General features: G+C 39.3%; 1 protein-coding gene across 1 annotated transcript in view; it reads right to left on the reverse strand.

Annotated features, from left to right (window-relative positions):
• Positions 1-1,184: 1,184 nt before the first annotated feature.
• WARS2 (tryptophanyl tRNA synthetase 2, mitochondrial) overlaps positions 1,185-22,954 on the reverse strand; it is an 82,596-nt gene continuing 60,826 nt past the window's right edge. The window contains exons 3-6 of the mRNA XM_057720741.1: positions 18,868-18,948; positions 15,599-15,684; positions 3,458-3,576; positions 1,185-1,847 (exon numbers count right to left, since the gene is read on the reverse strand). Coding sequence (XP_057576724.1) covers positions 1,399-1,847; positions 3,458-3,576; positions 15,599-15,684; positions 18,868-18,948 — 735 coding nt within the window. The 3' untranslated portion in view covers positions 1,185-1,398. The remainder of the gene's footprint in view (positions 1,848-3,457; positions 3,577-15,598; positions 15,685-18,867; positions 18,949-22,954) is intronic.

Consider the following 22,954-nt stretch of genomic DNA (forward strand, 5'->3'; position numbering starts at 1 on the left):
ATGAGTAAAAATTTCTTTGTCCCACATGCTCATCTGTCATGTGTAAATGGTGATCATGGTACCCATTGGCAAAAAACTTATAAGCAATTTCTGTTACAAAGTCAATCAGGCCCTGCTATGGTGAGTCAAGATTATCATTGCCATTTTCAGGTGTGGGAAAGGCAAGTGCAGAGAAGCTAGGTTTTAGAGTGACTTGCTACTACTTAGACTGAGGTAGAGGTGAGATGAGAAGCTTCCACTCTCTAGGGAAACCTGACTCATCGGGCCAACTACTCTTGTAGTCGGGCAAAATATACTTTGAAGTGTCTCCGAAATAAGCACAGGAGACAGAACTTGGGACCTGCCTTGGGAATTCTGAGTAACAGATGTGACCAAGGTTAGCTGCATCCAGATTTAAAGCTGGTAGCTTATGAGTAGTTCAGGTCTTATATTTCCAGTACACACCTTCAAAATAAGAATGCTTGGAGTCTCAAACATGCTGCCTCTCTGAGTTCTGTGCTGATGAAAAAAGTACTCTGCTTAGGAATAAGGAGAAATGGTTTTGATCTTGAATTTGCTTCTTACTCACAGAGAGATACTGTGCAAGCTAATTGTACTCTCTGAGCCTCATGTTCCTCAGGTATAAAACGGAAATTCCTCTCCTACAGATTTCACAGTGGGTTGGTGACATTAAACTGAGAGACAAATGCAAGGAAGTGCTTCTTAAGAACATAAACCACGGACTCAGGCTTTTGTACAATAAATAAATCAAGTTGAAATAATGCAAACTTCTCAGAAGGTTATACCATGTATCTCTGAATTGAAAAAAAAGAATACTTGCTAGAATAGCCAGTGTGGTCTCCTGGGAAATAAGTAGATTAAACACAATGAAGCAGGTACCATCTCAGTGACAAATGAATGGTAATTATCAACTTATTTTTATGAGATCTGAGCACAAACTGGTCCAAATGGCATCCCAAGGATTATAAGTTTAAGACTTCTACATACTACTTTTTTAAAGGGTTGGGACAGAGAAAGTGAGCACTTGTGACAGTAAGGACTCCAGAGAGAGACAGAAATGAAACACCCATTTCCCAAATTAACTGCTACTTACCTCAATCACATCTGTGTGAATAAATTAAGGCCAATTAGTGTGCCTCAAATAACTGAGGATTCAGATAGCTATGCCTTCTTTGTTTTTTGTTTTGTTTTGTTTTTCCCACATAATTTTGCTGGTGGGATTTAGAACATTTCCCTATCTGAAGGCTGTAAATCATCATTCATCAAATGAAGCCAATGATCAGGTATACCAAATTATGTGTCCCCAAACTATAATTGTTTGCTTGTGAGGAAAGCTGCCTTTGTTGGAGTGCACAGGCCACAAGATAGAAAAGCCTTTTTGTGACTCGTTGAAACTTCCTATAGAAACCCCACCAATTTCTTCACCTCTTGGCACACAGGATATGCTAATTCCTTGGCTTTTGCCGACCCAACTTGTAAAACCTTCTCTAAGTGGTCCTTGTTCATCTTCAGTTTTTCAATTTCACTCTTAATTGGAGCAAATTTCTCAATCACAGCATCTGCCACGAGCAGCTTGTAGCGCGCGGTGTCGATGCCAGCGCTGCGGCGGACCACCTCCTCCACGGGGAGCCCTGTCACCGCCGCGTGGATGGCCACCAGGTTGGACACGCCCCCTCGGCTGGCCGGTTCGTAGGTGACCTCCGAAGTGAAGTCCGTCAGAGCCTTGCGAAACTTCTGCACTATCTCCTCCGGGCTGTCTGTTATTCTGACAGTGGCCAGTTTATCAGGGTCTGATTTCGACATTTTGGCAGAGGGATCACGCAGGGATTTTACCTTCTTCATTGGTGCTAGGTAAAAACACCAACACACGCGTACCAGAAACAAAAACCAAACCAAACAAAACAAAACAAAAACAAACACAAAATAATAAAACACCAGTAGGAATGTCAGTGCCTAAATCTTAAAAAGTGCCAAGAACACCAAATACCTTTATTTTTATCTGATTAAATAAATATCAAATACTCATTGTAATACATTCTAGCAATTTCTATAAGCATGAAAGTCAAGGTGTCTGAAGTGTGTAATTGAATATTAATATTTTGTTGATCATATTTTCATGCATTTTTTAATGCCTATATACACATAAAAGCATATAATCTTACACAAGTGAAGTTGTATCAATCACACTGTTTTTGCTGTGCATAGTTAAAAAAAGTATTGTCTATTTCTTTCCTCTCTGCTCTTCCTTATTGGCTAATCACCCCCTGCCCACAACCACTGCCCTTCCTACTCCCAAGCCTGTTTTCACAACTTGTGGCATCTTTCCATTTCTTTACCCATGATTATATAAATAATTACCAACACACATAGACACAAACTCACACACATGTGAGAGTGAGAGAAGTGACTTTATTGCTCTGATAGAATCAAGATGTTAAGCTGTGCTTCATAAAACCAGTATCATTAATAATCGCCTAATCTTTGGCTATTACAGAAACATTGATATAAGGTTGAAATAGGTAAAATAACAATTGGCCAGAGCATTAAAATAGTCCTTGTTGCTAAAAGAAGGTTGATTTCAATGCATGGGGTGCCCTGAATTTATTTGTGTGAACTGTTGGAACAACTTAGGTATTTATATCCACTTTATTATGCTTCTAAAGTGATACTAGCCACATGTTATACTCTTTAAAATGCTGTTAGCTTAATAAAGATGGGCAGAGCTTAGGTTCAATGGTCTCTGCCCTTGTCACAAGTTTACACTGCTACCAAAATACTGATAAAGCTTTCCTCAAGAAGATTCCAGATTAGCATAGCCTTGCAAGCTGCAGATGAGGTTTTGGATTCAGTAGGTATGATTGTACATTCCATCTCAGTTGTGCACTTAAGAAGGCAAAATGCGAGGATTATCAATGCCCTCTTGTTTTATCTAGATTATGATACAGCAGTTCTCACTCTTATGACTTTTGTTCTACTGTGAATAGAGAAAACAAGGACAGCTGGCTTTGAACCGGAAGAGTTAAATGTAGAGCTCAGCTTTGCCACCAGCTAGGTACATGACTTGGACACAAAGACAGCCTTGCCAAGCCTTAGTTTCCTCATCCACAAAATAGGGAAAGTAGGGAAAGATACCTGCTCTACCAAATGAGATGTGTGTGTGTGTGTGTGTGTGTGTGTAATATCATACATATATCATATATATGATATTTTATAATGAAAATGATTATTTGTAGTTTCTAGTCTCTCCCATACTTTTCAAACTTCTTTGGTTATTTTATTCGATAATCCAATGAGGCCTACTCATCCTACAGTGCAGAAAAAGGTGGGATTCTCATTCCTGAAGCCTGTTCACGGCAAAGCCAAGTTTAGTCCCAAGAAGGTTCCACACCTCTCAGTCCAATATCCAATCTTTCTTCAAAATGCACCCTGATTGAACAATCCTATGTTTGTTACTTACTCAGAATGGACTTCGGTACCGGGAAGAACTGCCCATACTTCTTGTTAAACCCCCGTGCTAGATCCTGAACTAGCTCCATGTGCTGGACTTGATCCTCCCCAACAGGAACGTGTGTGGACCTTTAATAAAAGACAGACAGAAAAACTCAGCAAGGCTCCTGCTTATACTAAAATGGTATTGCAAGCAGCTGCATTTCCTGTGCTTATTTCACTGTTGGTGTTCAACAAATGTTCACCAGCTACAGAGGGAATGTTGAGACCCAAGTCTTTATCTGTGTATCAGACAAATGCCAAGGAGACGTTTGTCTACTCTAGTTCTATTTCTCCTGTATCAGAAGAATACAGCCTTCAACACCAGTGTGACAGGATCTTGCTGGGAGGGAGGGATGGTATCTTAAATAGCATATGCTCCAAGCATAATTGTATTTTAAACCACTCCTCTTTCCCTCACCCAGTCAGCACATATTATCCTAGCCTTGACCAGATGCTTTTTACTTCAGAGCTTGCACTCACACTTGAAAGACACTCCACCCCACTCTTCAAATCAAAGATGGCAGAAAGCTCTCCGGGCAAGAGTTTTCCCTCCCTGTCACACAGGGAGTAACTCAAGATCTTTTTGGCGTATGCTCCTTCGTTCTTAAGTAAATTGCAATCACAGAACAATTAATGTGCTGCGGGGAACTTGAACAAGATCTATTAGTATAATGCAGATGGATCTCAAAAACAATGCTGAATAAAAAAAGCAAGTCGCAGAAGACAAGAAGAGTATACTGACATTTATCTTAAAATCTTAAAAGTATGTATGACAGTATTATATATTGTTTATATAATGCATATATAAGTATAAAAACATACTGGAAGCTCCTCCACAAATTCATGATCATAGCTGCCTCTAAAGAAGGAAAGAGAATGGGTCTGGGGAAAGAACAATGAAGACCTTGATTTTATCTGCAATATTTTATTTTATTAAAAAATGAAGATGTAAAATGAAAATTATCAACACATATGGACTTTATTTATAACTATTTTAATCCCACATATAAAGTTTGCAGTGTTGGATCATGAGGAGGTACATCAAACAAGGGCAGAATTAACCATTATAGAGAAGTCCTAATGGGGAAAATATTATACTGAAATATTATTGGGGAAGGAGACAGGTATTTTAAGTATCTAATGTTTGGCTAGGAGTTGACATTTGATAATATAGTTAATAAAGTGCTGTAGTTTCTTGATCAAGGAAGTTTAATGTTCTGCCTGTGAAAGCAGCAGCCTTAAAGTAAACTTGAATATTTAAATGACAATTGTACACATGAGTGGAACAATAACTTTTCAAAACAGCCGCAGAAAAGAAAAACTGCTAGAAAACTATGGTACTTTGTTATAGAGAGAACCTCTAGCCTTGTTAATTAGTGGTCCTTGAAAAACTGGAAGAGAGATTATTTTCCTTTTGAATTACTGTCCACAGACTACTGGTTTATTTAAAATAGTTGTCCAGAGCATGAGGAAGTGAAGGTACTTTTGACTAGCATAAATACTAGCTACTTTATCCTGATTTAAAGCTATACCACAAAGTTACAACCATCAAACCAATATTGTATTGGCACAAAAACAGACACACAGATCAGTGGAACAGAACAGAGAGCTCAGAAATAAACACATGCATGTACAGTTAATTAATCTATGACAAAGGAGGCAAGAATATACAATCAAGAAAAAACACTCTCTTTAATAAATGGTGTTGGGAAAAATGGACAGCTACACGCAAAAGAATCAAACTGGACCAGTATCTTACACCATATACAGAAATTAACTCAAAATGGATTAAAGACTTGAATGTATGACCTGAAGCCATTAAATTCCTAGAAGAAAACATAGGCAGTGATCTCCTTGACACTGGTCTTAGGAATATTTATTTTAGATCTGACTCCACAGGCAAGGACAACAAAAGCAAAAATAAACAAATGGGACTGCATCAAACTAAAAGGCTTCTGCGTGAATGAATTAAAAAGTAAAGTGCTGCAGGTGAGAGCCTGAAGTAGGATGAGACCTGGGAGCAGTGTATCCTGGTGACTATTCTTTTTCATGTGATACATCTGCTCAGAGAATGAAAGAGCCAGGAAGGCAGTAGGAGAAAATCTATTTAAGGCAGAAATACTAACCTGGTTGAGCAACACAAGCAATTGGGCGAGGTGCACAGCACACCATTCTGCCCTCCTGTTGAATTCTGAGCAGGGAATTCAACTAGGGTCCAAGCAGACAGTAGGTGGATATAAGGGCCCTTCATAGATTTTGTCTATTGGCAGATACTATTTGAATATAGTTTTTTGTTCCGATATGGATTTAAAAAACCCAACACATAAAAATCAATTGATCAAACAAACAAGTGAAAGACCCCAATATAGGGCCTATGAAAAATACAGTGGAACAAAGGAACAGGAACTTTACCTTTTAGACCCTGAGGAAGGTCAAACATTTGAAAACGAACTTTTACAAGAAATAATTTGTTTTGTTTTTTAAAGAAAATCGCTGGGTAGCCTCGATAGGATTCAAATATACATGGCTGTTATGAGTCATGAGCAAGAAATCACAAAAGGAGAAAAACACAGGTGGTGACAGAAAATGATAAAATGAAGGGACAGTGAAACGATGAAATAAAACCAAACACATAATAGAAGAATCGGGAACAGTAGGAGCAGAATCCTAAGGACAGGTCATATCAGAATCCTGGATAAGAAACTTGAGGCTCTTCAAGAACTCAGAGCAAGAGGAAAAACAGAAGGTGACACGCAAATGACAGGTTGGAGGACCATCCTCTGATCTAAGATTATGGTCTTTCTCAGGAAGACATCAGGACCATCTGAACAGAAGCAGTAACCTAAAACAGAAGGAGACTTTAGTGAATTAAGAATAAACAAGTAAGCAAACAAAACTGAGTATGCATATTGAAGGCACTCAGCAAGTTCCAGGAAAAAAAAAAAAAACCTGGAGAATCACACCAAAACACAACCCAGAAAAAATTTTACACTGCAAGTTAAAGAAAAAATCCTATATGCCACAGTCAGAAAATAAAGACAGAAACAAGAGAAATCAGATTGATAATACAACAATGGAGCAATGTTTATAGGGCTGTGATAAAAAAGCATCAAATACCTAGGCACGCTGTGTTTTACATGTGAACTTTAATAAGGATGACGATAAAGCAGCTAATAGCTACTGAACACTTCCTACATGATGCACACTTTGCTAAGCACTTTTAATTTATTATTATTGTACTTAATCCAATTTTACAGATGAGGCAAACGGAACAGAAAGAAATTCTTAGGCATGTAAAGGACTGGAAAAAACTCTGAAGCAAATCTATGGACGAAGGAACTCAGAAATGGAGATGTCGCGGTATAAGGACTGGCTGTAAAAACTAATAACATAAAGTCTAAATTTTGGTTACAGTTTGAAATAGAAAATGATATAGTCTAAAATGAAGCCATTTATATACAAACAATCTATTGAAAATCCCAGCTTAATTTACAAAATCAAAAGGAAGCATGAGTATAGACTGAGGATCTACAAGTGTGATTAATAACCCATCTTACCACATGATATCACGATAACAATTTTTACTTGGAATGATTAAGAAAAGACTCAAAAATACGTTTTTGAAAAGAAAGAAACTGGTATACAAATGGACAACGGACATTCTGTGACCAAAACACTCTGACCTAAAACCTCTGGAGCAACCAGCCCAGGAAGCCAAACCTATGGTCTCTGCAGCAATGGGCCCAGCATGGTCAAGACTTGGTCAATGACAGCCAGTGTCCCAGTTCTTTGCCTTAGCTTTGCCCAACTCAGGAACCAACCAGAGAAAGTCAAATGTGCTTCCCAAACCAATCACATAAGATGCCCCATTTCTAGTTAGTCAGCCTCCAGCTTCCCTGTGGCAACAACCTCTAAACAGAGCATCCCTGAAGGCTTTTCTATCAAGCCTTGCTACCCCCCTGCTTGCCTGCAGAACACTAGTGACAGTGGCTGAGTCTCTTGCTGTAGAAAGTTCTGAAAGCCTGTTTGTTCTCATTTGGGTGGTTTTTGTCGAAAGATGGTCACTACTAGAATTAAAAACAGAAAGCACATCTTCCAAATCACTGGAATAGACAAAAGCAAAGAAAACACAATCTATATAGCAAAAGGCAGAAAACAAAGAAAACGTTAAAATCATTAAAAACAGAAAACATTGAATGATGTGGAAAAATATAAGACCAAAAAACCCCCAAACAACAACAACAACAACAGCAACCAACCCCAACAAACCCAGGATGCAAACTTTTTGGAAAATACATATAACGTGTATTCAGATAAAGGAGAGGCCACAGTGGTTAGAGGTGTGCTCTGGTGTCAGGCAGTTCTGGGGTCAGGTTCCTGCTCTGCCACTCACCAGTTGTGTGTTCCTGGGAGAGTTATTTAACCTAAATCTGGTTTTTCATTTTTAAAGCTGACTAATAATAGTTCCTACTCATGGGATTGCTTGAGGAGTGAGTAAAACAATGTGTGCAAAGCTCACAGTTTGGTGCCTGGTACACAGTGTGCAAATAAGGAATGTTAGCTTCAAAAACTGGTTTGGAGGAAATGCACCAATACGTTAAAAAGAATAGAAATAGTAGCAGTGATGTTTAAATTTTTCCTGTTGAAAACAGAATGCTTAAACTATATTAGAACATTGAAATGAACCTGGGAGAGACTGCTGACTCTTCTACTACTAGACCCTAGAAAGACAGAAAACGAAACGGTGTACCCTGGAAAGTTTACAATTCCAATGTTCAAGGCAGGGAGCTGGATCTATTGAACATATTGCTCTTCTATCCTACCAGAATGTTCCTCCCTTAGCTCCTGCCTACTGGTGCCTTGATTTCAGGTCTAAGCTTAAATATCACCTTCGAAGAGGCCTTTGGAGAAGCCTCCCCAAAGGCCACACTCTCCAAAGTTGGCTTCCCTCTCTTATTCTTTTTCACAGTAGTTTATTTACTTTCTTTATAGTATTAATCCTAGTCTAATTATTTTACTTCATTTGTCTGTTTATTTAATTGTATGTTGTTCCCTCTCCTGGTAGCAAATAAGCTTTTTGAGAACCTGTCTTGCTTTTCAATCTATTTCCAACACTGAGTAGAGTTGCCTGGGAGGCAAGAGGAGCTCAATACATATTTATTCAATAAATGAATGATCTTAAGGGAAAGTAAGTACAATCTATATAGCTTTATGCCAAGGAAAAAATGATAATAAAATCAGTTCATGATGAGCCTGAGTTTAAATCATAGCTCCACCAGCTACCAGTGAGTCACCATCGCCAAGTTTCTTACTGTTCCTCAGCTTCCATTTCCAGTATAAAATGAGGATCATAATGGTGCTTACCTCTTACTGTTGTTTCGAAGATTAGACGAGCTAACCAAGCATAGTGCTTGACTGTAGGAGCTCAATAAACACTGGCTACTAACATAGTATACATTCATTAATGTCTGACACTATGAAGGACTAAATGATACAAGAAAGACACTGTGAGGGATCTTGATGTGAGGTACACTGTGACTTTTTTCAAACCAGGACCATTTTCCTTTTTGATAGCTGACTCATACCACAAACATAAATATCAACATAATATCCCAGAGATAGTCACAGACCTGGGCAGCAATCCTCGTTTGGGTAGAAAACATAATTCAAATGGACAGTTCATATATCTGATTAGGGAATCCCCAAATATACACGGTATGTTATAGGAGTTCTGAGGATTCTTTTAATTTAAAGAAAACAGGGACAGGATAATGAAGGGAAAGGCAAAATCCAGGGACCATGACAAAGGATCAGGAAGTAGTTTCTCCTAAGGTCAGTAAATGAATTCAGGAAATTCTACAAAATGATTATTAGACCATGTCCAGTGCTCTGTTCCACACAGCCTGGGGCAGAAAGTCACTGGCTTGACGAGTGGTGAAAACAAAAACGTTCCTTCTTCTGTTTCCCTTGGTGTCCACAGCCCCGTACGTACGTGCTCCTCTTTGAGGTGTACATGCACACTCCCCACCTTCCTAAATTTCTCTCCTTGGACTGGACTTTGCACTCCTGTCTTGTAATTATAGCGAGGCTGACATGCAGAGGTCACCTTGACTCCCCCAAACCAAATTAGCCAACAGGGCAGGTTAAAAAGCAATTACAGTAGCCCATAGGAAATCACAACGGACTGCAACTAACACAGAAAAAACAATTACCATAATCAATACACTTTAAGCACATCAAAATGAATATTTCCACATGTCAAAATGGTTCCAGATTCACAAAGCAACCAAACTAAACAGAAAACACATTTAGTTTTCATAATGACTCTGCATGTGTCTTTGCCTTATGTCAGGTCCTTGCCTCTTTTCTTACAATTCTGTGAGGTTTTGCTTTTTTCAAAACAGGATTAAAAAAATTTTAATTTTTTTCACCTGGACCTATTGCTCCACTCGGCTTTTTCATCTGATTTTGGTTTGTTTGTTTCTAGTCTTTCCTCCCTCTGCTCCTGCTGATATTTTCACCTCCTATAATTTATCTTGGCCCTCACTTCTCATCCACTGAGTTTACACTTTATATTAATTCAGCCTGTCTTTGATTCTGCTCACTTATGGGGCTTATTCTCTTCACATTTTCAACCTCTCTCCTCACAGTCTTCTTTTCACTTCAAATAATTTAGTGCTGTTCTTTTAAAATTTATACCCTACATAATGATCTCCATATTAATATGTCTTCTCTTTTCCCCCATTTTCTTATTTTTTTTTTTTACTTACCCTGACTGTACTTTCTTCGACACAACATAAAACAAAAGTCTTTCATAATTTTGACTGTTATAACTTCTGTCACACAATAATGCGTCTGATCTTCTTCTTTGGTGACTAAACCATTTTTCTTTTGCTTAGTTCCTTGTTGTATCTACGTTTACATGGGATCCAACCCACCCCTCTGGCAGAATTAGTGTCCAGATGAATAATCCATTGCCTTCATATATCTGCTCACAGAGTATTTGTTCTCTTATTTTTTTTTTTTCCTACTTCTCTGGCTGTGTTTGTGCATTTTCAGAGCTGCTGTCTTTAATCAGCCTGGCTGGGATGGGAGTTTGGTGCTGTTTTTCCTTTTGTAAAAGATTAATTCACCACCATTGGCTGCTTGTTGGATATATTGTAATGACTTTAATTCAGCAATTATTTATTGAAGACCTATGCTGTGCAAGGCCTGGTGCCGGTACTGTGAGAGATACAAAAAGGTTTTCACTTTTCGGGAGTTAAAGCTTCCAAGAGGAGAGAGAACACCAATTGAAGCTATAAATTCTTCTGGCTAGTTCTCTTACAGTATTCCCTATCTCAGTGAATGGCAACACCATCAATTCAGCTGCATGAGTCAGAAACCAGAGGAAATCCCTGATAGCTCTTTCTCATACACATCCAATCCATTATGAAGTCTTACCCATTTTACACCCTCAAATCTCTTAAACTTGTTTCTTCTCTTCATCTTCACTGTCACCATCATGGTCTAAATAGACTAATGAAAGAGCCTCTTAATAGACTACCCTGGCTGCTCTTGTGCCCCTACAACTCATTCTCTGTATTTTAATTAGTTCTCTTTTAAAAGCATAAATCGAGGGACTTCCCTGGTGGCGCAGTGGTTGATAATCTGCCTGCCAATGCAGGGCACATGGGTTCAATCCCCGGTGCAGGAAGATCCCACATGCTGCGGAGCAACTAAGCCCATGCACCACAATTACTGACCCTTAGCTCTAGAGCCCATGAGCCACAACTACTGAGCCCATGTGCTGCAACTACTGAAGCCCATGAGCCTAGAGCCATGCTCTGCAACAAAAGAAGCCACTGCAATGAGAAACCCATGCATTGCAATGAAGAGTAGCCCCCGCTAGCCACAACTAGAGAAAAAAGCCTGCATGCAGCAATGAAGACCCAATGCAGCAAAATAAAAGAAAAATTTTAAAAATTAAAAAAAACTATTATCTTAAAAAAAAAAGTATAAATCAAATCACTTTACTCTGTCCTTAGAAGTTCACAAATAGCTTCCCCCTGCTTTTAGGAGAGTGTACTGGATTGTCTCGCCTTCTCAGCACCATTCTTTCTCTTCTATGCTATTTCTTGATTTTCAGGGGCTAGCAACCTGTAAACTACATTTCTCAGACTGCTTTATAGCAGGGTTCTGGTTTACTGTAGGCACTTGCCTGGTAGCTCAAAAGTGAAAGAGAAAGAGAAGAAATGATTGCTTTGGCTGCTGTGGGTAAGTGTGTGGACATCAGCAGAGTACTGAAATGACGTTTGGCCAGCAGTTTTCAGAATCTCATAAACATTCAGGACACACTGACCTCAGAGAGGAAAAATGTAAAGCAAAAACTGGAAGTCTCCAAAGCAGTTTTAGGAATGAATTATCTCAGCTGTCCTCAGTGGTGGTGGTCTGATCCTCAGACATTACAGCGACTCAGCTTCTCTCCGGAATTACCAAGTCTGAAGTTTCCAACCAATCATCTTACTCTCTATACTCTTGGTCTTGGGTTGGTTTTGGTTCAGCTTACTTATACTTCCTTGAGGCCTCTATTTCCACATTTTCCTATGAAAGCTTTTGCTTTCACTATCTTCTTATGCTCTTTCCATAGTTCTCTGTTTGAGTTCTTGAGAAAGAGAAACTGAGCAGCCCAGGTAATCACTCATCTCTATTTGAGTCGACTTAGGGGTACCTCTCTAAAACTTCATTTCTTTATCTGCAAAATGGGAATAATACCACTCAACTGTCTTACAGAGCTGTTGTGAGAATCTGAACAGATCAGTAGTCCCCAAACTTTTTGGCACCAGGGACCAGTTTCATGGAAGACAATTTCTCCACGGGTGGTGGGGGTGCGGGGGTGGGTGGTTTGGGGATGATTCAAGCACATTACATTTATTGTGCACTTTATTTCTATTATTTTTACATCAGCTTCACCTCAGATCACCAGGCATTAGATCCTGGACGTTGGGGACCCCTGGAATAGATAACGTATGTATAGCAGCCAGTATGGCACCTAGCAAATAATGCTCACATGTGAATCCCTTCGTCCCTTTCCCTCAAGTCCATGCATAGTGCATTTTTCTGGATTCATGGCATTACAGATACATACACACACACACACACACACGCAGAGAGAGAGAGAGAAATATTTACCTAATATATATATCCAGCTATTTGAACTTAGATATTCAGAATAACAATGTAGATGTAAAATAAACAATTATAAACACTTGTTATTTTTGAGTATGTTGTCTCTCTTCAACTACCTGCTATTTTATTATACTCTCAAGCTTAAGATGGTCTCAGGTCTCCATTCCTGGGTTCCTTAACCAAGTTCTGCCAAAACAATTACATAAGTCTCTCATACGCTAGTCTGGAAGGCTCCTCTTCCATTCCCTTCCCTCATGTTTGTTCTCCAGCCTGCCATGTACCACTCATTCTAATGCTGATTTCGACAACAGCAAACATGAAATCCATAATCGCCCTGCACATCAACATTTTAGGAAGAGGCCCCATAAAGACTTGCTAGTGAAAGAAAACATGAATGTTTTTTGTAACTATTTTTGCTTTTTTGTACTTATCTATATTTACAATGTATATATTCATAGACATTCTAGTTATGATATTTTTCAAAATCCAGAAATATCTGAAACAAAACCAAGCAAAAAACATAACCCCAAGTGCTTGAGCTCTGTTATATGCAAAACACTGGTACAGGCTAAAAATCAGACCTGGGTTTGAGTCCTGCCTCTGCTACTTATTATCAAGCAATTAGGAAACGTCTAGACTTGGAAGGAAGCACAGCGAGGCAAACGAGAAATGTCTGCTAGCAGAATAAATGTTGTAGTAAACAGAGCTGGTTTTATTTGTACTTGTCTGCACACTTTGCAGGGGTCCACATAACACACATGCCCAGGAAATGGGGGATGTGTGTGGTGTGACAATGGCACCCCTGGGAATACTCTGAAGGAAGATGGCAGGAGAGAAACAAGCCCGAAGGAACAGCGTCTACGGGCTGGGGCATGGTGGCTGGCAGCAGTATGTCCGGCCTGAGATCAGACAGGAAAGAGATGTATTTCTCTTAAGAAAAGGAGCATGCAGCTACCAGCTCCACATCTTTGATCTAATTATGGCATTACAGGTAGACAGTTTCTAGGCTAAGGTAGGAGATAATCATCTTGAAGACAGATAATTACCTAGTTTTAGAGAAAAATACTTTCCTCTGTTTAACAAGTTATATATAAAATATCAGAATCCTGATGGGGATAGAAAAAAATCTGCCATCGTAATCCTCTTTTCAAAAAGTAGGAAAAAGAAAGGCATCTTATGGCATTCTTAGTACATATTCTAACTACCAAATAGATCAATAAGACTTACAGAGGGAATATTTTTAGTACAGGAATTTTTTTGCTACTGGGAGTGGGCTGGGGTTACGGAGGCTGGAAAAGAACTACTTATCCTTGGAAACCTTAACCAACTGTGAGAACCTGCGGATGCTGGGCAGAGTGAGACAGACAGGAAGCCATCGGAACGCTCTTGGTGGTTACCTGCCCCATCTGAAATAACTATTGTTTTGGGTAAGAAAAGAGGACATTCTCAACCCAGGCTCGGGTTGAGAGAAAGGCAGACGATATGGCAGACTTGGGGATGTCAAGGAGCTATTTTTGCCAGTGTCAGCCTTTTAAAATGTCGCTCACACTCCTAAAACGTTTCCATTGAGCATATACTAGGTGATATCAATTCATACATATTTGTTTAATAACCCCCTGAGCTATGTCCCATTAACCCACTTTACAGATGAAAGAAAGCAGGATTTTTGTCCTTCTGACGACTGTATTTTTGGGGTAGCTGATAAATTCATGAGTGCTTTGGTACGTGAGATCTTGTGTAGCTCTGGTCGTCCATGTGATGATCTTGCCTCCATAATGTAACGACTGGCTCCTTAAGGAAGGTGAGCACTGGCCTCAGGAGACCTAACTATGCTCTGAGGCTCCTCTGTCCACTGTCTGGCTGCACGGCTTGGGCAGATTGCTTAACCTGCCTGGGCCGTGTCTGTAAAGCAAGGGAGTTGAAGAAGAGGCCCTTTAAAGTTCTTTCCCATTCTGTGCTCCACGGTATCACAGAGAGGGCAATCATTCTTGTTCAAGTTTAGAAGGACAAATGGGGGTGGATGGAGGTGATATGGGGATAGCAGGGAAGAACTGGGAGGGGAATGGGGTCAGAAGCCCTGGCCGGCCCAACAGAGAGTGCAGGCATCCTCTGGTTGCACAGCTTTGAGACCTGTAAGGGGCAGCAGTAGCTGACTTACAGATAACGGGTCCAAGAAAAGTGAGGGTACCCTACCTATATCATGTTGAAAACGTGCTCTCAACCTGCAGGTCCAACACAGCAGCCACTAGCCACAGGAAAGTATTTAAATTTAAATTAATTAAAATTAAATAAAAGTTAAAATTCAGTTCCTCTGTCAACATTTCAAGTGCTCAATAGCCACATGTGACTAGAGGCTATGGTCTTAGCGCCGACAGAGAACATTTCCATAACCGCAGCAAGTTCTATGGGATAGCATTGCTTGAAAATCTAGATTATAGGAAAAATCAACATTTAAAATTCTTGAAGTGTAATTTTTACTAGGGAAGGATATATTCCACAGTGGTTAAGAGCACAGACTCTGTATCCAACCTTTCTAGACTCAAATCCTGGGTCCAAACCTTGCTAGCACATGACCTCGGGCAAGTTATTAAACACTCTGTACCTTAGTTTTCACATCTGTAAAATGGGGATGATGATGGTATGGCTTTGATAAGGTTGTTGTGAGGATTAAATGGGTTAATGTATGTAAAGCACTTATAATTGTTTCCAACACATAGTAAGTGCTATTTAAGGGCTACTTCTTCATATTAGTTATTAGTTTCATGTTGAAACATACTTCTATAATTTAGTACTATTACTGGGGAATAGATGCAAATAGATTCATGTGTCTGACCCTTTCCGCACCCACTCTTCCCCATGAACCAGATCTTTCTGAGACAGGCGAGACATTCTCTTGTCAGCATGACTGCATCTAGGACGGGGGGTGAACTCTGCTCCTTACTTGTACAGTAGAACATCAGCTGCCTGGAGTACTGGGTACGTAAGCAGACCCATGGTTCCATTCTGTTTCTCCTTGGCAGTCTTTGCCTGTGGGAGTGAAAGAGAGGAGGGAAACAAATCTGACATGAACCTAATTATAATGTTAAGAAATCATTAAAGCAAGCAAGGGCTGATCTGAAGCCACCTGTAACAACAATCTATCTCAGTTCCCGTTAGCAACTCTGGCCATCTTCTGGTGGGCTTGTCTCCATGCTCCAGGCTTAGGTAGGAATAAGGTGTATTCGCTTCACCACTGCCCCCTGAAACGATCCTGCACTGCCACTATTTCTTTTTCATTTTATTAAAATAAGGGCATAAGATTTTCTAGGTTCCAAATCGGATAAATTCCAGATTTCACAGGGAAGGTCAGAAAATATCATGAAATTACATTTCTATAAATTAACATTAGTTAATATCAAACTGTTTGTGGAAACCTCCCAAAAGTCTCACACTGTGCTATTGACAAAATGTAATGTTCCCTTAAAATCACATTAAAATAAAACAAAACAAAAAACCTAAAAATCACGGCATTAAAAACAATGAAACTAAGAGAAAATTTTATCTAACCAATCCTAATTATCTGTCTTGATCTTTAGGTGGTAACAGGTTGTATAAACCAAAATTTCCTTAACAGGGAAGCTGACAGAAACACTGGAGGTGATATTAGAAATATTTAACAACTGGCGAGCACTGAGTGCTGACTATAAACTACTAGTCTGCACACGCTGACTATAAACTACTCGTCTGCTCATGCCCTAGTGATACTAACTCCCTTTCTGCAAGGAATTTGGCTTTCTGAGTAGACCTGCTTATTATCAGGGACTATGGTGTGTAGTTCACTGGTAACTGCTTCTAAGGCCTAGGTATACCATATCTTACAAAATAATAAATGGATAGTTTGGTATATTCAGTGTATAGATAAGTTTTATTTGTTTAGTTAATATGAATCGCTTCTCTGAAATCAAGTGATTCCTGAATAAAATGAACAACTCATTTTATAAACTTGCATGATTCTGAGGACCAAGCTCATGAGCTCACAACTTGGGCTTCCCCAGACAAAAGGCAGACACACCCTCTGAGGATGAGAAAACAACAGCTTCTCTCTTTAATCATCTTAAGGTTTCATAATTTAGTTACAAACTTTTCTGGTTACTTCGAGTAGTTTCTGGCTTACTAATGCTATAGGCCATTCATAGGAAATTTGAAAATTTGACAATACAGTTCCTTCAGTACATCTCCTTATTACAATGTCCATGATAGAGGCCAGTTTGCAATGATCATTGGGTAATTATAATAAAAATTTAGTTTAATCTGGGAATGAGTAAATGGGAAAAGAACTCAGTTTTTAAAAATTGCTACTGTATCAGATTTATCATTTTTATATTAGAATACTGGATCTTGAAACTACAAAGGAAGTGGGGAGATGTGGAGAGCTCTAATATTTATCGGAGGCCTATTTTTTTTTAAATTTATTTATTTGTTTATTTTTTATTGGTTGTGTTGGGTCTTTTTTGCTGTGCATGGGCTTTCTTTTTAGTTGCAGTGAGCGGGGGCTACGCTTCGCTGTGGTGTGCAGGCTCCTCACTGCCGTGGCTTCTCTTGTTGTAGAGCATGGGCTTCAGTAGTTGCAGCACATGGGCTCATTAGTTGTGGCTCACGGGCTCTAAAGCACAGGCTCAATAGTTGTGGTGCATGGGCTTAGCTGCTCCGCAGCATGTGGGCTCTTCTTGGAGCAGGGATCGAACCCGTGTCCCCTGCATTGGCAGGCGGATTCGCAACCACTGCGCCACCTAGGAAGCCCTATTGGATGCCTATTATGGGCCCCAGAAGCCTCACACCTGTGTTATCTCTTCAATCCTCCAAATAACCCTGACCTTAGCAGCTCTGACCCTACCCTTCTACCCCACTGTTTTGTCCCTCACTGCCCCAGTCAAAACCAAGCTGGGGTTCTTAGCTCTACCCATAGAACTGGAACCTTTCCCCTCTGGAATGTTCTACACTTCATTTGTGTAACTGTCTGTTCCCAAAGAGACTACAAGCCTCATGAAAGGAGCTGTGCCCATCCACCTTGGTGACTGCGATACCTCCAGCACTTAGCGTGGTATGAGACTAGCAGAAGGCATCACCAGCATCTGTTAATGAAGGAATGACCACAGCACGCAGTATACCATGCTTTGGGATAAAGGCTGGCTTTGAAATCCATGTTTTCCTCACAAATAAGAAATCACAGACTAGTGGAAGGCTTCTTCAGAATGCAATCACTAGTAACATGTTACCAGGAGGTCCTTAGACACTACTTTAAAGTGGGAGCATTTCCCATTAAATCAGTTCTTATAAAAGGATTGCAGCGTTTGGCTTAGCGTTACCATATTATGATAAAATGGGAAAGTCCTGCCCCAAACCAAAATATGGTAGAGAACATTATAAAATTTTGTTTCTACCTCCTAGCAGGTAATGATTCTGCAGCATCACTGACACCTCCTATTTAGGCGCTGCCAGTTTAAAGCTCCCTCTGTTTCTCTCTGCAGCGTATGTGAAGCCTTCCGAACTAGCTTTTGAGGAAATCAATGGCCCTTAAAATATGCTGGAAAGGAGCTTGATACTGAAATCAGTGTTGATTTTAGTGGAGGGCCACCCACCCTCTGGTTATCCAGTTGCAAAAATACATGGGAGTAAAGTACTATGAATTACCCAATTTATATTTCTCAGTTGAACTTCTTAGGAAAAGAACAGGCTTAATTTTTCTGTGGGTTTGAATTGTTGCTTGGACTCAACTTGTTTAAATGTTAAGTAAAATAAGTTGTCTCTTCTCCCCACAATGAAAACATTCTGGCCTTAATGCCAGTTAATTCAGGTGGAGGCAGCTTCAGAGTCCAGTAATCCAGAAATGGTGACTTTGTTAATTAGAATGTGGTGCATTCAGAGTCATTACCAAGTCTATCTAAAGGTCACTCAGGACCAACCATGCACAGATAAAATCAAATAATTAATAAGCTGGATATTTTTATCCAGTTCTCCAGTTGGAAAGAGAGAATCCTTTTACTTCCCGTTTCATGCCTTGAGGCAGTGAGGTTAAAGATGCCCGTCTAGCTAGCCACTAGATAGTGGACCAGGGAGGCCAGCAAACTCAGGATTCCCAGAGCCTAACACAAAAATGAACAGCGAGGGGAAAAACAGCTGCCGTGGGGACTGAACTTCTTTCTGTTTATTAATCCTATCATTGCAATTTACCTTCCACTGGTGTAAATGTTGTAATCGGGGCAGTCTGACCATGCAGGTAAGGATCCAGCTTAATTCTGTGTGTTCAGATACCTGAAGAAATAAAGTAGAATATTAACAAAGGTGGTCGATATCTTCTTGCATATTAGGCAAAACTAAACAGACAACAGGTATTACCTTGGCTAAAAATACCCCTAACCAGGGTAATTTAAAAAATTAAGGGGACTAATTCATATGCATAGAATTTTAGATGAAGAAGACATCTTCAAAACTACCCAATACCATTATTAGTCTAGTGTTTAAATCCTCTCCACAACATCTCTAGCACGCAGCCGGCCAGACACTGCTTCAACATCTTCAGTGAGAGGGTTTCATTATGTCCTGAGGCACCTATTTCAGCACAGGGGATCTAGTCAATATTTTATGATAACTTTGTATGGTGTGTAATCTATAAAAATATTGAATCACTATATTGTGTACCTGAAACTAATATAATATTGTAAGTCAACTATATGTCAATTTAAAAAAGGCAAAGTAATTAAGAGGACACACACATGTACACACACATAATCATGCAGGCATGCACACTGGTTCAAATCCTCTCTAAACAAATTCTAAATATATGAAAGCAGCTGTAATATCTTACATGTAAATGGCAAAGAAAGGTACTGGACTTAAAATTAAAGATTGAGTCCTGTAGACCCAGAGTAGTTTGAAATTTAGGAATCACCTTATCATCTGAAAGCATGTTTTTATAGTTTTCCTTTTCTTTTTTTAAAGAAGTTTAGTCAACAAGAAAACATAACCTTTTCCTGATTTGTTTTTATTTTAACCAAACTTAATCAAGTCACCAGATCTGGCAACAATCTGGATGATTCTTGGGTCCAGGCCAGGTCCTAACTGGTGACCTAGAATTTAAGGCCTATGCATCCTGTTTCTGAACCCTGGGGATTCTGAGCCATTTATTCATTGTGGCTTTTTGTGTGTGTGCCCATCTCATTTCCTTAAAAAGCAGAGGCTGTGGCCAGCTCTGAAAAGTGGCCCCAAATGCGTTCTTTGTGGGTTTTGCAAATGGAACATAAAGGAATGAAGCTGATCAGCCCAGGCCTATTCTGCTGGCAAGGAATCACCATCTGGCATAAGATAGTTTCTCATTTTTTTCCTCAAGTCGTGGAGAGGGAAGAGTTGTTTTTCACATGTTTGACAAGGAATCGCTTTTAAAGTTTTACAAGTCACTGGGCTGAATCTGTCATCTTTCTTCCAAGAGGCATTTGGGGTTCATTGAGGGCAGTTACTTTGACAGCACTGTCCATGCAAATTGCTAACTGCTGCTGTAAACAAACAGCTATCAGACAGAAACAGTAACCCTGGTTGGAAGAGGATTTATAGTTGCTTCTAATCACCAAGCAAAACACATTCCCATTAGAACTAATAAAACAAGAGCTGTTTTTTGACATGAAGAAGTAGAAGAGATTTTTTTTTTTTTTTGCTTTTTTACTGAATTGGGGAAATGAATAAAAACACAGAAAATAACCATGGGTATGCAGAAAGAGACAAGATGACTCCTTCCCTTCAACTAGGGCTCAAGAGCTCAGCTTTGGTGATATGCAAACAGCTACCATGATGTCTCCACGAAGTCAAGTATTTTCCTTGGAGCAGCTTTTTATTTGGATATATGGAATGAAACATTGAATATTCTGCAGAGAACTTCCCGGTGTTTCGAAATAATGTGACATACACTTAATTCAATTATCCTTATATAGAAAAAGGTAAGTAAAAGGTCAAAGCCAATTAATTCTCGCAATTTACCATTAATAATTACATAAGAAGGGTACTACACTTTAGGATTTGGCTCTCTTAATTTATTCATATTCATGGCAACTGCTTGGAAAAGGTCAGATTTCTATCTGGAGAGATGTAAAAATGGTATTAAAAATAGTACATTCTGATTTATGCTGTGAAATCACAAACAAAATAACAATATAATCTGTTTTAGTCTCGGAAAAACAAAAGCATGGAACAGTAAGGTCGTTTGTTGACCATCCACAAACAAGTCAGCAGTGATTTAAGATTTCTGACCTCCTAATTATAACAAGTAAAGACACATGTATTCTTCAGTTAACAGCAGTTTTGCCCATCTTGTTCACTACTGTAAAACAATCTCGCACACTGCAGGTGCGCAAGAAATATCTGTTGAATGTATGAACAACAACAAAGGCTGCGGAAAGAATGGTTAGGACCAAAAACAATCCATTAGATTCAGCAACAGACTTGGTGATCCAGGCAAAAGCAGTTTCAGGGGAGTGACTGGGATGAATGCTAACTTATAGCCCCATTTGCAGGGCTGGCTACTATTTGACCTGATATAGAGCTCATTCAGTGGGAAAAGCCCTAGCCCTAGGACATTTTTCAAAAATAATTATCAGCAATGATTTAATATTACAGCTGCCTGAGGTGCTGATACCAGTAGGAGAAAATAAGAGGCTGACTAAAAAACTTAAGGAGAAAAGCTGGGAAATGATATGCTCATAGAGTACTTTGAAAAGACCTGACATATTCCTGGACCTCCAGCAGGCCACAAGTTTGGGCAGAGCTGTGCACAAGTCCAGAAAAGCCCTGAGAAGACCCTAATCTCTTACCTCTGGCTTGCCCTGAGGCCCTGTGTAGGCCCCTCAGCAAAAGCTTGTAAACATAGGATCAAAGCATTTAGAAATTTCTGCTCAATCATTACCTGAGCGCTAAGCTAACCCAGCAGAGACTGCAGCAGCCACCCATGACTATGCAAACAGACTTTACAGAATTGCTGCAGAAAAGTCACTAAGCAAACATAGCAACAACAAAAATGAATTGTAGGTGGAAGGCAGATTTCACTAGTGAATTCCAACGAATGTTGAAAAAATTAACACCAACTCTTCACAATCTCTTCCAGAAAAATAAAAAAGGAGGGCACACTTCTTTACTCATTCTAGGAGGCCTGTGTTACACTGAAACCAAAACCAGGCAAAGACATCATAACAAAAAAACAACTATAGGCCAATGACATGAATATAGATGCAAAAACCCTCAACGAGATACCAGCAAATTAAATCCAGCAACATATATAAAGAATTATACCACATAATCAAGTGGGACTTACTCCAGAAATGCAAACTTGGTTTAACATCCAAAAATCAATCAATGTAGTACTACAATAATTTAGAAAATGCAGTAATGGTATAAGGACAGAACGTATAGATCAATGCAAAAGAAGTGAGAGTCCAGAAATAAATCCAAACATCTCTGGTCAACTGGTTTTCAACAGAGATGCCAAGACAACTCATTGGGGGAAAGAATAGTCTCTTCAACAAATAATGCTAGGACAACTGAATATCTACAGGCATATATCCACATGCAAAAGAATGATGCTGTACCCCTACCTCTCACCATACATAAAAATTAACTCAAGATGGATCACAGACCTCAATACAACAGCCAAAACTATAAACTGCTTGAAAAAAAAAATAGGAGTAAATTTTCATGACCTTGTGTTAAGCATGTCATGTTAGTGCATGACACCAATAGCACAAGCAACTAAAGAAAAAAACAGATAAACTGGTCTTCATCAAAATTTAAAAATGTTGTGTTTCAAAGGACACCATCAAGAAAGTGAAAGACAGTTTACAAAATGGGAGAAGTCACATGCAAATCATGTCTGATAAGGGAGTTGTATCCATACTGTGTAAAAAACTCATAATTCAACAATGAAAAGACAGACAATCCAATTTAAAATGGGCAAAGGATTTGAAAAGACACTTCTTCAAAGGAGATATACAAATGACTAATAAGCACATGAAAAAATGCTCAACATCATTAGTCATTAGGAAAATGCAAACTGAAACCACACTGAAAAAAACAACACACTGAGATACCACTTTATACTCACTAGGATAGTTAAACAAAAAAGAAGACTGACAACAAAGAAGTTCGGGGGAAGAAATGAAGAACTTGGAATCCTTATATAGACCCTCCTCAACTTACAGTGGCGTTACTTCCTGATAAACCCATCACTGAACTGAAAATATCCTAAATTGAAAATGCATTTAATACGTCTAACATGCAG

This window comes from Hippopotamus amphibius, chromosome 1 (assembly GCF_030028045.1).
Source record: "Hippopotamus amphibius kiboko isolate mHipAmp2 chromosome 1, mHipAmp2.hap2, whole genome shotgun sequence".
NCBI lineage: Eukaryota > Metazoa > Chordata > Mammalia > Artiodactyla > Hippopotamidae > Hippopotamus > Hippopotamus amphibius.